The sequence below is a fragment of the Limanda limanda genome, chromosome 20 (assembly GCF_963576545.1).
Source record: "Limanda limanda chromosome 20, fLimLim1.1, whole genome shotgun sequence".
NCBI lineage: Eukaryota > Metazoa > Chordata > Actinopteri > Pleuronectiformes > Pleuronectidae > Limanda > Limanda limanda.
The window spans coordinates 15,128,434-15,145,667 of NC_083655.1; the positions used below are offsets into that span (position 1 = coordinate 15,128,434).

The 17,234-nt window shown below is 43.8% G+C and overlaps 1 protein-coding gene across 1 annotated transcript; it reads right to left on the minus strand.

The window, feature by feature from the left end:
• Nucleotides 1-14,777: 14,777 nt before the first annotated feature.
• prmt6 (protein arginine methyltransferase 6) lies at nt 14,778-16,446 on the minus strand. Its single transcript, XM_061093951.1, has one exon. It carries the CDS (start codon nt 16,430-16,432, stop codon nt 15,380-15,382), a length of 1,053 nt encoding a protein of 350 aa, XP_060949934.1. The 5' UTR covers nt 16,433-16,446; the 3' UTR covers nt 14,778-15,379.
• Nucleotides 16,447-17,234: the final 788 nt, after the last annotated feature.

Here is a 17,234-nt window from a genome sequence, read left to right on the forward strand (position 1 = left end):
GTGTTTAATGAGAAAGCTTATGAGCAACCCTTTAAAGAGAGTAATCGTCTGGTATTATCCAGAGCAAGGCCGAGGTGAAGTCACGGGCGTGTTGCAGATTATATGTGAATAATATCATAACTACTAACGTGAGAGTGATAACGAGCCACAGATGACTGTGTAAGAATAAAAGAGCAGGGGAATCAGGCAGCAAAGCATATTGAGACCACAGCAGCCATCTATAATAGGCTGCTCGTATAATGACGTATAGAAGGTAGGTCAATTGGCTGCAGCGTGACACTAATGTAATTATCCGTGATGGATTGGCAACATTAGGTAAATGTGCCACACAGGGGCCGCCTCCAGGAATGGCAAGAGGAGGTGGACGCATTCAAGGTGGCCTCGTGTGGAATCTTTTAAAAGTTATACGGTGTTTTTACCAAAGTCTCGGAAGTTGTGGACGCGAGATTTGACGCATCCAGGCCAGAGCTGAGAAACACCACCGGCCACTTTAACGCACGAAAGAAGATTTTACGAACACAGAAAGTTCACTTTACAATGAAAAGGTGGAAACTTACATCTCTCCGGTCGCCTCCTCTGCTCTTTGACACAGCTCAACAAGTTCACAGCAGCGGAATGATCATGAATGGGGGGGCGGGGAGGGGGGGAAAGAGGCTCTTCTTTAAGACGCGCTCCCCGGCGGGAATGTGATGAGTGCGCACGTCAGTCTCTGATGGATCGCTGCGCGCACCATCTCTGTCTCTCTCTCTCTCCGTCGGGAGGAAACGATGAGGCTGAGGGGTGAGGAGGATGATGATGATGATGAGGAGGGTATCCCTGCCACTCAGAGGAAAAAACACACAAAACAAATGACTGATCACCGTCCTGGGGGGCTCGGTCAGCACCGCGCCTGCTGGAAACGGGAGGATTCTGTGCCAGGTGCCAAAGTGTCCATGACGCGCTCTCTCTCCAAGTGGCATTCCATCACGCAGCGTCAATCTGACGGCACAGCAGCTGTCCGCAGCCAACACAAGCATCCACCACTACTGCGAAACAAACTTTGACCTGCTGCCGTGCGCGTCCCTCCTCGGTTTCCCCTCCCTTACGTCTCCAAACACCTCCTGCTCCTCCTCGTCCTACTCCTCACTCTCCTGTGGAACCGTTTTCCCAGCCACTTCGACAGGGACCGGGGGGACAGGAGTCACACCAATTGCCTCTCTGCTGCTGCTGCGAATATCCCGCTCGTATCAGCAGCGTGTCCTCCTGGCCACACGCACTTCTCATCCGCGGCCACGGCGCACCATGATGCATCCGACCGCCCAGACAGGAGATGACGCGGGGATGGAGGGAGGGAGGGGGGGGGGGGGGGGGGGGAGAAAATGCGCTCCGAGGCTCTTATTAGATGAGACGCACACTCAGCTTGTTTCACGCACACCTATGGTTTCCTCTCCCCCCCCACCTACCCGTCCAGTCCCGTCTCCAGGACACACACACATTCACATCGACGCACGCACCGTCCTCTTTCGGGACTTTCGTGGAAACTCAGCAGGGAGGAGAAATCGCATGTAGTTTAGGTGGAGTTCTCCCGAGTGGCGTTAAATTATCCACAGATGGGGGGTGTGGGTGGTCTCAGAGGGATGATGGCGTAAAGACAGAATGGAGGATTGTTACAACCAAGCGATGATGTGGAGACAAATGCAAGTGTGCGAGGAAAAGTGTTAATTTGTGTTTCTTTTTACGCGCATGGCTGAGACGTAACTTCTGCTGATTCCTTATAATAAAATCTAATTTAAACTCCACATAGGTTCACGTGAAGAGAGCGTGAACGGCTCCCAATTGTCTTGATAGAATAATATTATTATAATGGTGTTAAGAGGAAGGAGGCGTCTCTCCGGAGCGCACGTAAAGGTGCCACTCTAAAAAAAAAAGAGGCGTTAAATTAACCGTGGCTAATTGCGCATTCGTTAAATGTCTATAGGAGAACAGGGTGTTATATCATAACACATTTATGATAATTTTCCGTTCTGGAAGTCTCACATCCACTGATTTAAAGTCTTGTTTCAGGGTGACATGGAAATGTGTTTCCCAAATAATCCCAGAGGAAATACAATATTAAATTCATAATAAAAAGGGTGTGTCATGGGATCTGTGCGGTAACAACACCCCCTCACACCTGAGTTGAATCCCATTAACAGTGGGATAAAAAGGGTGGTGGTGGGGGGGTGGTGCAGAAGTCAGGTCATGGCACGTTGCGCACAGGTCAACCACGCAGCAGGTTGACCAGCTGAATGTGTCCATGTTTACGCAGCAGCATGTAAAGCCCCAGAGAGGCCCCCAGCCTTCAACCCCCACACTGTACTGACAGAAAGAAAGAAAGAAAGAAAGAAAGAAAGAAAGAAAGAAAGAAAGAAAGAAAGAAAGAAAGAAAGAAAGAAAGAAAGAAAGACAGAAAAAAAGAAAAAACGTGCCCTTGCCTTATTTTAAGCAGAGAGGTTGTTTTTCAAGATGAGGAGGAGAATGGATGACAGGCACGCTGTGCTCCGTGCCATTTACAAACCACAATGAATCGTGCATGTGTGCCATTATGTGCACACGCTTCCATTACAACAGGACACACTGCATGTGAACATACAGATCGCATTTCAATACCTCGGACCTGTGCGCTCACAGCGCGTCCATGTGCCTTATTTGTTATGCGGCGGAGTTGTGCGTAAAATAAAAAACAAAATGAAGTTTTTGTGAAAAAGAATGAGAAAGCAGGTTTTTCCCTCTCATCGGCATTGAGGTTTACACCTGATTTATCTTTGGTTGTCGCACCTAACGGTTCGCATGTGAGGAAACCACGTATGGAAAAGGTGATGAATGAATGGATTACACGATTACCCCAAGAAAAGGAGAAACTGCGTCTGTGTTTGTCTGTTCTCAGAATACTCTCTGTCTCACTTTGTGTAATCACGACGCACAATTTTGACCACCCACCCGGCGCGCGTCGCAGCCAAGCTTCAAAACTTTACGCGCCCCCCCAGCAGCCACCATCAAGGGGGAATGTGCAGCCGGAGCCTCTCACCTCGGTCTCCAGGGCTTCATGCCGTCGAGGGACGCAGGTCATAGCAGCCAAATATATCCGCTTTGAATCGGGACATCCTACAGGAACCTGGAGACTCCGCCGTGAGGAAGCGACCCACTTGTCTCCGGAGCTCCCGGGGAATGGAGCAGCTGCTCCCGGTGTAAGAAAAGCGACGTCGCTTCGACCCGGAACACACGCGTGGAGAGACGACAGGAGAAAAAAAATCCCACCAAGAATTATTATTTAAAAACAGTGGCAAGAAAATGAAGCGGTGGTGTAAAGGAGGAAAAACAGATCCAAAGTGGCTCCTGCGGAAAGATGCTCGGAGACGCACAGTGACCAGACTCCGCTCCCACACACACTGACGCGGAGAGAGCCGCTGACAACTGACTTCACCTCAAGTTTATTCCTGAGCTGGAGCCTGTGAGGTGTAGCTGAGGGCGCACACCACCACATCCACCTCCGACTGTCTCCAACAAGTCATTTACTGTTTGTTCACTGCAGGGATCAGCTGTTTGTTTCAGTTTCCTTCAGTGCGCACGTTTCCCTGTAGAAACATCACTCAGATCTGATTATCAGCAGCAGCATCATGAGTGGCAGCCAGAGGTGGGACATGTGTTAAACTGCTTTATGGCACAAAGAGACTGCTGCACTGCACAGATAGGCTACCCTGATCCCCTCCCAATGATCAGGAGACACTGAGCAATGAGGGTTATGGTGAAAGTGGTGTGATGTTGTATTTTAAGAGCATGCCAACTTATTTGACATTAATACTTGGATGCTAAAACCTGCTAATCTTGAATAATCTCGGAGTCGGTAGAGCGCAACCGTTTTAGTTCCTAGAATTAAGTTCCTTATTAAGTTTCTCCATTGACGTTTCAGAAAAACCTTATAAAAGAGTTGCAAGTCTGAAACCGGTCGACCAGCTACAAGATGACCAAGTGACCATAACAAATTCGGTTCAGTTCAGAGCAAAGAAAAAAATTGGAAAACGGTAAAACGCAGGTACAAGACTGTGTAAGCAATTATTTAGAGTGAAGGAACTATATACCAGAATCCGAATAATCCCTTTTAAAAGCTCCCAGTGTGCTTCTCTCTATTAATCTTGTTGTTGTAATATATCATAGCTTTTATGTATGTAGCATTTCATGAAGAATATACTGTAGTAACCTAGTAGCGTAACGTTAGTGTTCTCATGGTACAGTGCTTCATTCCCGACTGCAATTGTGGGAAATTAGGGCGTCTTTACTAAACATAATGCAACTCTTAAGAATCCGATTGTAGCCAGCATTATTCTCCCCAGGGTGGGTAAATATTTCTATAATTCCAACCATCAGAAACCTTGCTTGTACACCTTAGGATTGTGGGTAGTGTAGTTCTTATACTTGACCTTGTGAATACATCAAGTTTTTCTTAAAACATTGTTGATATCAAACAGACTTGTGGCTTCTAGGAGAACCTAACATCATTTTACGATCTCGTAGCTTGTGGTAAGTCTACCATGGATGGGTATATTTTATGGATGATAATCAAGACCTCTATTCAGAAGATGAAGTTGACTCTAACTGCTAGAACCTCGCTGTTGCTCTATTTAAACTGGAATATTCAGTCCACAATAGGAGGATTAGAGCGAGTGAAGTCAAACAGAAACATTCCCCTGCAGGAGGCTATGTATATTATGGGTAATTTGTTCTGTAAAATTAAAAAAATGCATTGCTTGCTGCTCAGTTGTTCCCATTTCATAGCAATAAAAGCTGCTAAATAGCAAGCAGCAACAATCTCAAAAAACGAAACAGGTTGAGTTGAGTCATTTTTATCAATCAGTCAAATCTGTCAATCCCTGCAGCTGTGGAGTACAATGCACTGACTAAATTAAACTATATACCATCTTGAATAATTCCTTCAATTGAAACCACACAAACTATTAAGTTCTTCAAAACTAAATTGGTCAGTTGTGCTAATATTAGGGCTGGGCAAGTTAACTCGTTTTAATCGAGTTAACTCAAGTGATGAGTTAACTCGATTGTTTATCCGCCAATTATTTTCTTTTTTCCTGTTCTGCAGCAGTCAGCAACAGACTTTCACAAAATAAAAGCCTGACTTTCACAATAAAACAATAAATAATCAAACCTGAGTTAATGCGAGATAAAATAATTAATCGAGTTAACTCATCACTTGAGTTAACTCGATTGAAACGAGTTAACTTGCCCAGCCCTAGCTAATATATCTTTATTTGAACAATCTTGATTCATTTATGTGTTTCCAATTGAAGTCATGTTTTAAGTCGGTAAACTCTTTCAGTGAATATGGTCATTTTGCTTTGTGGGACAGACCAGTCCCTACTTGCAGTTTCTTTGTGGCACGGAGTCTGAGGACCCGGTGAAGACAGCTCTTCACGCAGCCGCCTCTCTCCTCTTCTCTCCTCTCCCCGAGCCCAGGGGCAACTTTTGCTGACATGAACCTCTCTTCTTTTTTCTTTTTTTTTTATTCACTCAGCGGCGAGAGAGAGAGAGAGAGGAGAGAGGAGCGCGCGGTGGAAAGCTACCAACGAGCACATTTAATTCCCACTTATTGACTCACCGCAATGGCACCGTATAATATGTTCCCTCACAGCACATTTCTGAGGCTCGTCTGCACACGGTCAAGCTCTTTTCTGTCTTTTCTTCCGAGGCATAAAACACAGGGCGCTCGGGCAGACTGCGCTCGCACACGACTCTGTAAATGAAATCAGGAGCCGACAGACGACTGAAGTGCTTCAATAGACAGCTTGTGTGTATTAACATTGCTGCTTTAAAGAGGTCAGTAAGGAGAGTGAAAGGAGGATGTGTTGAAATGATAACACACACACACACACACATAAGATGACCACGTGGCTTCAAATCCATCAGTCGGTTCAATACATGGCTCTTAACTTGGAAGACCAATAATCACATGGCCCCATGTTCCGATATCTCACCTCCACTCTTCTCCCCCCTTCTTTCCCTTTGTGTCATATCTTCTGATGGTTTGTAGAAAATTGAATTCCGCAATTCAATGTCTGGTGACGCCCGACGACAGAGGTATTGGATTTTTATGCCGGTTCAAAGGAGAGTGATATTGTGTTCATCCGGAGGTTTGTGTTAGTTGGAGGACGGCAGGATATTCATACAGATCTATTGTGCACTCAGCGAGCACTTTATTAGGGACTCCACAGACCCTGGCCAGTCCTTCCTTTTCTTAACGAACGGCCTCAGCTCTTTCCTTTGAAATCCATGATTTCATCACATAATTTCTGCTGCATATTCACACTGTGCGTCACTCCTGTTCCACCACATCTCAGAGGTGGATTCACATCAGGGCTAAACTCACTGACATGTTCACAGAACCAGTTGTAGACGACTCTAGCTGTGCGGTACGGAGCATTATCTTGCAGGAAGTAGCCGTTAGAGGATGATTAACAGTGGCCGGAAAGGGATGAGCAACAAACCTCAGATAACCTTTGGCATTCAAACACATGACTGATTGGTATAAAAAGCCCCAAGTGTGTAAGAAAAATACTCCCCACATCATCACCACCTGCCTGGGCTGCTGACACAAAGCAGGTTGGGACCATTGATTAATGCTGTTGATGTCAAATTCTGACCTCAGTATTTACGGGTTTTTCAATTCATCAGCAGACGCTTAGTGTTTTCATTCCTCAACTGTCCAGTGTCAGTGAGTCTGTGCCGCTGCAGCCTCTCTGAGTGGAACCTGACATGGGCTCTGCAGTTATAGAACATCAACCTCAAGCTCGGACGGCATTGTTCAATCTGAGATGCTTTTCAGCTCACCACAGTTATAGAGTGGTTATCTGAATTACTGTAGCCTTTCTGTCTGCTCCAACCAATCTGACCAGTCTCCTCTGACCTCTCTCATCAATGAGATGTTTTCATTTACAGAACGGCTGCTCACAGGAGGCTCCATTCTGAGTGAGAAACTCTAGAGGCTGTTTTTGTATGTGGAAATCACAGGAGATATACCACCAATTATGTCAGGGTTAAAATCACTCTCCCTATATCTGTGGGAATTCACTTGATGCACTACTGTCACGTGATTGGCTGATTGCATATTTGCATGAATAAACAGGTGTGTTCCTAATAAAGTGAGCACACTCAAGCTTGTGTTAAAGTCGATGGAGTCGGATACTTAACCTGAAAGTATTGTATCATATGAAAAAATAATAAAATAAAAGTTCTGCATTGAACACTTTTACTCATGGAGTATTATTATAGATTCATGTTTGATATACCATATAACATGAACAAGTGAGTATATGTGTCATATTTTAAGGTTATATAAGACATTACATAATTATTGTTGCTTTGAAAAACCTTGATCGTTCATGTCCTCAACTCATGCACGATATTTTTAGAAACTGATCTTTATAAAGATAAGTTTCCCAAATGTCAAATCTAAATCTCAAGAGGCAGCTGAGGTGAAAAAATGTAAGTTAATGAGTAAAGAGTGTGATATGACTTCAGACAGGAACATACATCAGCTGCTACAAGCTTCTCCAGACAGTGAAGGTGATGAGTAAAACTAATACGACAATTATTCATCTTTTAGTCACAAAATGATAATATTGCATTGACCGTTGTAAGTCTCTACATCTCAGAGGAAGAAATTCTGTCCTCCTCTCTTTTTTTGCCAGTGAATTTTTCCGACAAGGTGAAACCTGCAAAGAGGAAACTGAAAGGAATGTGTTTTTCTCTGCAGTCACTCCTACGTATCTTTCTATTTCCTGCTCCTGCCGTGCTATGGACAAGGTGAATCAAGATGGCAGCTTCAGACCTGCTATCTCTGCTTCTTTCATAAAGTGTCTGACCACACAAAGCCTCCAGACTCCTCCTGGGAGCAGAGACACCTGCAAAGAGTCAGGACACAAACGCAGGAGTTCACATCGCATTATGGGATGCCTGGGGAAGGACGGAATCAGGTCAATGTCCGCCACCTTTATGCATCTGCTCCGTTTGGACTCCGAGGTTTATCACGCTTCCCTCCTCTCTGCCTGGCACTAACCTCGGCTCCAATCTGCCGCGTGCAGACCTCTGCAGCTTATCCAATCCTGCATGGTGTCCTGAACCCATAACCCAACTCGCCCAAATTGAAATATCATATTAAGTTATAAAACAATACCTGAGAAGAATTACATGGGCGCGTAATCCAAAAAGTGCATGATTGAAAAGGGATTAGCGGCAGGGAGGAGGAGGAGGGGGGGATGATGTGGCTGCACTGTTTGGGTGGATTTACACTTTGGTCACAAGCGCAGGGCCGTCTGCCTCGGGCTGATTGTGAATCGGGACAACCCGGTCAGATTTACGTGGCCCATCGAGCGATTTGGGATTTGCTTTCTTTACAGGCGCCATCCAGATTTGTCCTGGTTGTGCGGTGTGTGTCCGCCCATGGAAGTCACACCTCGGTGCTTTCAGCTGGATGCGGTGGCTCTCTCGGCTTCAGTTTTGCCCGCTCAAGGCTAAAATAAATGCACTGTCTCATTTAAATAAGTGTATTTGTATTATTACTGTGAGAAAAAACACACGGATATGTAGTCGGACAGAGTTATTTCGGTTTTTGTTTTTACAGTAGGCACACGGGTCAGTTCCTGTTGCCGGTGATAACGATGACAAATTGTCCGTCGTGCTGAGTCCCAGGGAAATGAAGTCCACGTCTCTGGGGGTTGGTCCACAAATTAGCTTTTGTCAATACCGTGTTCCTAATTTGTCCTCACAGGATATGCTGACAGTTATATCGGTTACTGTAACCAATGGTGGGAATTGAATCCTATTGGCTTATTCCTGGTGTCATTAGCATAGGAGGATGAATGAGCGGCCATGATTAGAAACGGTGCGCCGCCAGAGTCCAGTCGGGTTTCAGCTCGGCAGAAACACACACAGTGACTTTCCAGTTTTTTATATGACGACTACATTTTTGACTTTGGGCTATAACAACCAGGGAGGTATGGAAGTTCATCTGGTTATTGAAAGATGCAGGAATTTAAATGGAAATCCACCACTGTAGACAATTATCTCCAATCAAACCAGATCACACGATAGAGATTTACACTTTTAGTTTCAGAATGCATTATTCATGATGTTTGTCACAGGGGGCACTGCTTCATTTTACTCAGGTGACCACGAGGTGCTGAATGATTTATACAGCGTATCCTGCATTTAAAGGGGTGTGAGCTGGTTTACATATTGTTAACTGGTATTGTTTTCATACAGTCGTGTTACAGTCATGTCAGAGCTGTTATGGAAATGGAACAACAGTGTCCTTGTGTTTTGGGACCGAATGGCAGGGATTGGCCAACACAGATGTGAGCAGCTGGAAAGTGAGTTCTCATCTATAATAGGCTGACAACTCAAGGACGAGTCAATGTCGCCAGATAAAAGAAACACACCCACACGTCCTGTCTTCCTTCGACCTGGGACATGAGGGTTTTGTCGCCACATCTGTCTCCAGGGATGTTCTGGAAGTACACTTAGAAAAAAAAATACATTTTCAGATGTGGAATGTAACTGAAGTACATTTACTCTTGTACTTACGTAGCCTAAAAAATTGCAGTACTTGCACCTTGCTACTTTCTTCTTCAACTCCACTACATTAAGAGGAAAATATTGTACTTTTAATATTCATTTATCACTACATTATACTGGATACTTATTAAAAATTTTACACACAAAAACAAATAACATGTATCATTATGTTGAAGTCATAAACTAAACTACAGTGTATACAAATGTACTGGATAGTATTGTATTGGTCAAAGCATTTTCTTCTTATTTTATTTATAAGCACAAATTACACAAACAAATTTCTTTAGTGGCGTATTGATGATTGACTATAACACTTGATTCATGTATTATCAATGGAAAGGGCAGGCTTCGACCTCTTTTAATATAACCCTGGAGACAACGCCCTGGATCTTTATAAGATCATATTTGGAAAATTGCTTCTATGATTAAACCGAATTGAAATTGCACCCCCAGCCCCCAGGATTATTTATTTTTTCAAGCTGTTTGATTTTGTATCATACTGCATAAGTTGGAAGTAATTGTTATATGTGATATATGAGTATTGCTGGTCAGTTGTATATGTAGCTTGTCAATGTTTAGTCCTTGTCATATATCTGTATACAAAAAACTATCAACATAAATACAAGTTTATGCGCTTGAATACATTTTGTAAATAATTTTGTGATAGCTCGTGACCGTTGTCTTTGCCTAATTCTGTTGCATGCATTCGTTTTTGGTACATTTGACAAGTTGGATGAGATTCAAGGGGATGCTCATATTTTCAAGTGAACATTTCAGTGTGAAAATGAAGAGGAGAACGAGTGTAATGCTGGCCGGAGCAGATGGGACTGTGATGTCCAAAGAGCTGAGCTGAGCTATAGTGTCCATACCAGCTGAGAGACAGGACTGGAGGGACTGAGGACCTCAAACATCACGGAGCTCCCTGACTGAGCTGCACAGCTCTTTGGGCATGAGGACATTTAGACAGAATGGAGACAGTTTGTTAAAATGTTCTGCGTGTGCAAGAAACCCTTGTGTGAGACTGAACTTCAGGCAAGATATGGAGCTCTGTAATGAAACTAACTCACAACTACGACTGACTAAGTTGCACTTCTATTTGTATGTTGTCAGTTAATATGCAAAACATTTTACAGGGAACTTTGTATAATGAGATACTTTATGTTTAAAAGCATCAATTCACAATTTGAAAGGGTTACTACATCAAATTCTAGGATCGACTGCGTACAGGAGACAATATACTGCTTTTTGTATTCTATTGTCTTAGTGTAGGACTCACTCCAATCATCTGTACAGTCACCTATTATTTAAAATATTGAAACTAAATGCATTGTTTAAAGAATGGAATGATGTGGTTTGGTATCATGTGTTTCTTAAGGGGGTTTAGGTCCTTTGAGTTAGGTCCTTTTGCTTGTGGCCCCCAAACCCCTAGATACACTCCTGTGAGACATGACATCTCGTCCCTGACTGTCTCATACTCAGAGATCTTAGAGCATCTGAATTGGAAGCCACTCCATATTCACAAAGTATCATTTTTATATCTAATCTCATAATTTCTCACTAACTGTCTCTGTTATTGTAAAGTTGAAGACGAGAGCGCATGATGTGACACCCGGTCAGCGAGTCCTGGACGGTGGTGTCTCTGTCTGTGTCAGCCGTCCTCCTCTGAACAATGGGTCTTGAAATCAGCAAGATTAACCATATTGTCTATTGATTTGCTCCTAAATTGCTGTGTGATACAAGGCAAATAATCCCATTTCAAGTTTCAACACTTGTTTCTAATGGTTTCCAAATCATTCCAGGCAGGAATGGATCACAATTAGTTTAGCGTTTAGCAGCCGGCAGTGGCCATGCATGCAAAAGTGTGATTCTGGGTTTCACAGCGGCTGCCTGCGCTGCATTTGACACTTCCATTCTCAGGACCCTGTCCTTTGCTCTGCCTGCAGGGCTTTGTTACTTTCAGGGACCTGCAGAAGCTGAGAAGAGATTCAGACTCTGTGAGTGTGGATTTAATCGTTTTTTTCTCACAGAAGTCCCCACAAAAAGAAACTCCATATTTCCCTTTCTCATCAAGGACACGAGGTTTGATATTTGACAATAGTGATTCGAACTTGGTCAGATGTGGCGACGTTTGAGAGAAATTCGCACATGATCACGGTTTAAAGACTATAGATCCACAAACACATGTTTGAACATGATCGGGTTCATTTGTATCATAATAACTATGTGGAACATTTGATCTGATAATTCACATCATCCATCATGTTGAATGTCTGATGCTGCAGTGATGCTAAAAGACATGTTTAGCACGGTCACGTATGAAACCACATATGCAGACCCTGGAGATTTGAAATCTGACATAATTGATTATTTGTGAGATAGAAATGCTACACTAAGGTACAGTGTATTAGGAACCTTGAGTGATTACAAAACAAGGGCCAGAGAATGTTTCTTAGATCTTTCTTTCGTTATATTACTTGTATTTCCTTCTATAAAGTCTTAATGGTATATCATCAGCAGTGGTGAGACAGTGATGAACAATCTCACGTACATTTATCTACATTTAACTGTCCTACTAAATGTAGGATGTTGTGTTTCAGAATCCGAATCAGGGTTTTTGCCAAGTAGGTTAACACATACAGGGAATTTGCTGCTGTGTGTTTGTGCAAGCATAAATAATATATATATATAAATATATGAAACAAAATTAAATATAAAATATTATAAACACTAGAGAATGGATTGTTCAAAGTACAGTTAGTCTGTTATTGACCACAGGAAGTTGAAGTGTCACAGACGAGGACATTAGTTCAGTACAGTGACTTATTGATGAGGTCAGAAGCGGTCGGGGTAGAAAACTCTTTTTTAGGCAGGAGGTTTTGGTCCTGATGGCCCTCAGCATCCCTCCACTTCCCTCTGGCAAATAAATGTCAGCTCTTCAATAACAGAACATTTAAGGTCGAGAAAAACAATTCAAGGCCAGATTTACATTTTAGATTGTTCGAGGGGCTTTGATTTGATATTTAAATAACTTTACCTTCCTTTTCTCCATTCATCATCCTCATAACTAAAATACTCAATAAGTTTATATTCTCTCTACCTGAACTCTATCATACGGACTCCTGCCTATTCACTGCATTCCTCCAAGGAACCTCAGCTGTGTTGCCATCCCTGCCCACAAGACAATCCCAGTCCAGACTGTTCTGATGTTTGTGGTTGGTCGATTTTTTTTCTTTTTACTCTTCATAGGCACAACATGCTTGAATCTCAAGTTGTTTCTGAAGGACGTCTTTAAAGCTGCATTCACTTAAGATACAAAAATATAAATAAAGGAAGTACATTGTTTTTTTTCAGCCAGTAGCTGCTCATAACATTTTACAATCTGTCTACAATGAGAAGAAATACCTGCGTGGTCGCAGGTTGAGAGCCACAAAACAGCCTGTTGGACTTTAAATGTGGCTTATTTATAAATGGGACTGGGTCATGAGTCACTCTTATAGGAATCTGACTGACAATGGCCCTGATTAATGAACACTATAGCTCGTGATTCGTTTCCAATGCGTTCATTAGAGAGCGGCTTCACGTTTCGATCTGATGACACTGAAGTGAATGGAGCCCGTATTTCAAGTGATGATGGCGCTTCAGTTCAACACATTAGAATCTATGAGTGGTTGTTAACTGCTGTGTAATTACGCTGAATAAAAGGTGCTTTATGCTTTAATACTGAGCCACAAGTTGTGGCTCCAAGTCAGTGCCTGGATCAGAAAAGGTTTGATCCGCACGCTGTCTTTGGTTTGACCTGAGTAATGTCCCCGAAAAAACAATTCTATTTTGTGTGTCTAAAAAAAAAAAATTACCAGACTGTATCAATTATTGGTATTGGTATAACATTAATATTTATTTAAATCATACCAACACACAATTCATATTAATTTTATAAATATTTTAAATATTTAAGGTTTCATTTTTATGTATTTAAATTCACAACAAGAAAGCTGCTTTTATGGAATTTATATTTGTCATTTTATTTATTGTTTTTCTGGATTTTGTTATTCTGTATCAGTTGTATGAAAATATAATTATTGGCAGCTTATTCTGAAGTTTTGTCAACAATCCGTAAGATATAAATAGAAAACAGAACTTTCTAAAGTCATAATCCTCCCAATAAAGACTCACATGGTGCTCAGAGCCACATTAAGAGAGCAGCCAACCGACAGCACAGTAGTTCTGTGCTTTCATATGGAGGTTTAAACCTGCATGGAGAAGGGTGAAAAATTACTGCTAGGAATGTTAAAACACACCAGAGGTTCTTCTTGCATTTTACAAGTCAAGAGTCGTGACACATGAAAAAGTAAAAGTATTTATTGCATCTTTGTTCCCACTTGTTTCATAATGAACACAGCTGGCAAAACAAAAAGATTTCTCTTTTACTTATTCTCTAACAAAACAGTACAATGCAGCGAAGGCGACAAACACACCTTGCTTTGACTCTGAGGTTTGAATTAGTGTCTGATCTGGGACCAGATCCCACATTTTGGCCAATTATCAGTGATTCATCATTAAATGTGGCCATTAAACTGTGAACTTTAATTCACAGTTTTTGTTAATTACAGCTGACTGGTAGTAGTGCCCACTATGGCTGGAGAGAAAACATTGATACACTACAATAATGTTTTGGTTATCAGTGGTTTCAGTCTGCAGATGTGTGTGTGTGTATGTGTGTGTGTGTTCTAAACCAAATCTATGAACCAAATTGTGAATTAAAAAGAGAATCTGAACAGAAGTCAAAGTCAGGCACCTCCTGTGCGATGCATCTGCTCCAAGTCAATATATTGTTTTAATCCTCATCCGAATGCAGTTCTTGGATCAGATTCTACACCGTATGCATGAATGAATGTATTAGAATGTCAAAAGTCTGCGGCGTGACGCGGAATTTATTCGGCAGCTTTGGGAAACCTACATCCACTCCACTGGTCTGACGTTCAGGGCGGGTTTTATTCTCCAATGTGACTCTTTAAATACGGTTTTCATGCTGTTTGCGCCGTGACGTGAATACAAAGATGCTCATCCCCTTTACGACTGCAGTGTTGTGACATGAAAATGGTCGAATGAGGAATACAAAACACATCTGTGTGGGTTTATAACAACAGGTATAGAAAGGTTGTCGAGAAGTTTTGCAATTTAGGTGTCAAATTATTTATTAGGCAGGAACACAACATCAAAGCTTCAATTGAACTGCATGTGCTGCAGTTCACAGGTTAGGTGACAGTCGCTGCTGCATGAGTCTGTGGGTCCATCCATAACCACCACATCTCCATTGGAAAACTGCATTTACAAACAAAAACAATCTGTCCACACAAGCGTTTCCGATCCAGAACGGTTTGAATCCCCGTTCAAACCAACATGCCTGACAACGCACATCACATGTGTAACACTGGGGATGCGTGTGCTGGTGTAAATGGGACTTGCTCAAATAAAAGCGTGTCTTCTTCACCTATAAAGATGCAGTATCATATTAAAAAGCAGAATTTAACTTCACAACAGGGGCAGCAGCATTTCCTAAACTGTTAGAGGAGTGTGGACCGTGGCAGAGCTGATGCGTTTTCAAACAAAGAGGTAGTAGTATGGATGAGGCCTGTGGGTCAGGGAGTCTGCTGCAGCCCCTTCATTCATCCCCCTGAACCAGTGGGGATCTAACGGTTTTACCTGACAGAAATAACGGATGACCACACCGGTGGCCCTCGTCTGTAAACCCACAGAGACTAACCAGTAAACTACAGTCTTAAGACTGGGCCTCGGCGCTCCAGTCCGAGATGGAGAAGGTCTTGCCCTGTTTCTTCTCCTCTCCTATAGTGAAGTCCACGTGGATGCATACGTGTCTGGAGCTCTCCTCCGAGGGGAACAGGCAGATCTCGCCCTCCACCACCGTGTCCTGCACCACCTCCACCGGGGCGTCCAGGTACAGCACCGCCTGCTTCCAGTGGGTCTCGGGCATGAAGGGGGACGTGGAGAGCACCAGGGGCTTGTTGTCCGGGCAGGGGAAGGTCACCGTGAAGAACACGCAGAAGGCTCCGAGCGACGCGGAGCCGAACGCCTCGCAGCGGAAGGGCCCGCGGACGGACCGCAGCTCCTCCGCGGTCACGGTGTGCAGGTCCAGCTCGGCGAAGCGCGCCGGGTGCGAGAGCACGTCCTGGCCCGACACCGTGTTCATCGTGATCTCAGAGTTCATGATGCACCGCTGGGCGAAGCTGCTCATGCAGGACATGTCCACGCCGTACTGCTCCTCCACCGTGTACCAGAAGTTCAGCCGGTCCTCCACCACCGGGTCGTTGATGGGCGCGATGAACAGCTCGGCCCGGTTGGGCAGGATGAGGCCGCCGGGCTTCAGCCACTTGTCCCGGGCGAACAGCACCGAGTTGAGCATGGACTCGTGGAGCAGCGCGTAGCCCATCCACTCGCTGACGATCACGTCCACTTGCTCGGGGAGCTCCGCGGTCTCCAGCGTGCCCCGGATCACCTCCACGCGGTCCTGGAGGTTGTTCTGGCGGATGATCCTCGCCGCCTGCTCCGCGATGGAGCACGCCTCGACGGCGTACACCTTCTTGGCTCCGGCCTGTGCGCAGAAGATGCTCAAAACGCCGGTTCCCGCACCGACGTCCAGCACCACCTTGCCCCGGATCAGCTCGGCGTTCCTCAGGATCGCGGTCCGGTACGTGTTGGTCCGCTGGTAGTCGGCGATCATCTCTTCGTGGATGGTCACATCTGTGTAGCTGTTGAAATAAAGTCTATCTTGACGGGTTTTGTCCAATTTTCGCTTCTTCACAACATGAGACATCTTCCTTTCAGAGAACCGCTAACAACTGCTCTGTTAACTTCCGCTACTTCCGGGCTCATCATCCTGGGAGTTGTAGTTTAACACGACAAACAAGAGGAGAGGCATGCGGTTTAAAAAACTACAACTCCCATAGACAAAGAACAGTGACGCAGGGGTTCTGCTGCTGCGTTCAAAGTCAGGGGGAATATTGTAAATGTGAGCTCTTACTCGCTGCATTACATTTACCGGTACTCATTTATCAAACTATTTGGTCCAAAGCAATTCCCAACCGACAGACTTCAGTGAAGAAGGAGAGCCTGAAATATGGATCATGTAAATAAATGCAGTTAAAATTAGGTTCTAAATTGTTTTTGTTTTTAAATTAACAAGATGGTTCATAATCCTTGCATTTTCGGTCTAGAGAATGACAAAGTGGGTAACATCTTTATAGAATAATCTCTGGTTACTTATTAGTTTGTTGTGCTGTGCAGGCACCTCAGGACTTTCGGAATTTTCAGACAAAAAGTACAAGGATTTTAAGATCTCTCGTTTCGTATTTTATGATAACAGAAAAATAATCTTGTGACTTAAAATAGAAGATTGTTGTTCCCAAGTGAATGGTGTATACTTAGGTACAGTGTGGCACATTGGAGTGTTAGGAGAGGAGGTGCTGTCAGAAGACTGTATAGTAGAGTTCAATCAATGGATGCAGACTCACAAGTCTCATTAGTGGCTTGAATTTAATCTGGTGACTGTGGATGGTCAATGGAGCTGAAAGAGCAGCGTAGGTCATGTACACGTTCACTGCACGTGAAGGGAGGCC

Bases quoted from the DNA above. Each gene is read 5' to 3' on its own strand.
- prmt6 (XM_061093951.1), bottom strand. From the start codon at position 16,432: ATGTCTCATGTTGTGAAGAAGCGAAAATTGGACAAAACCCGTCAAGAT.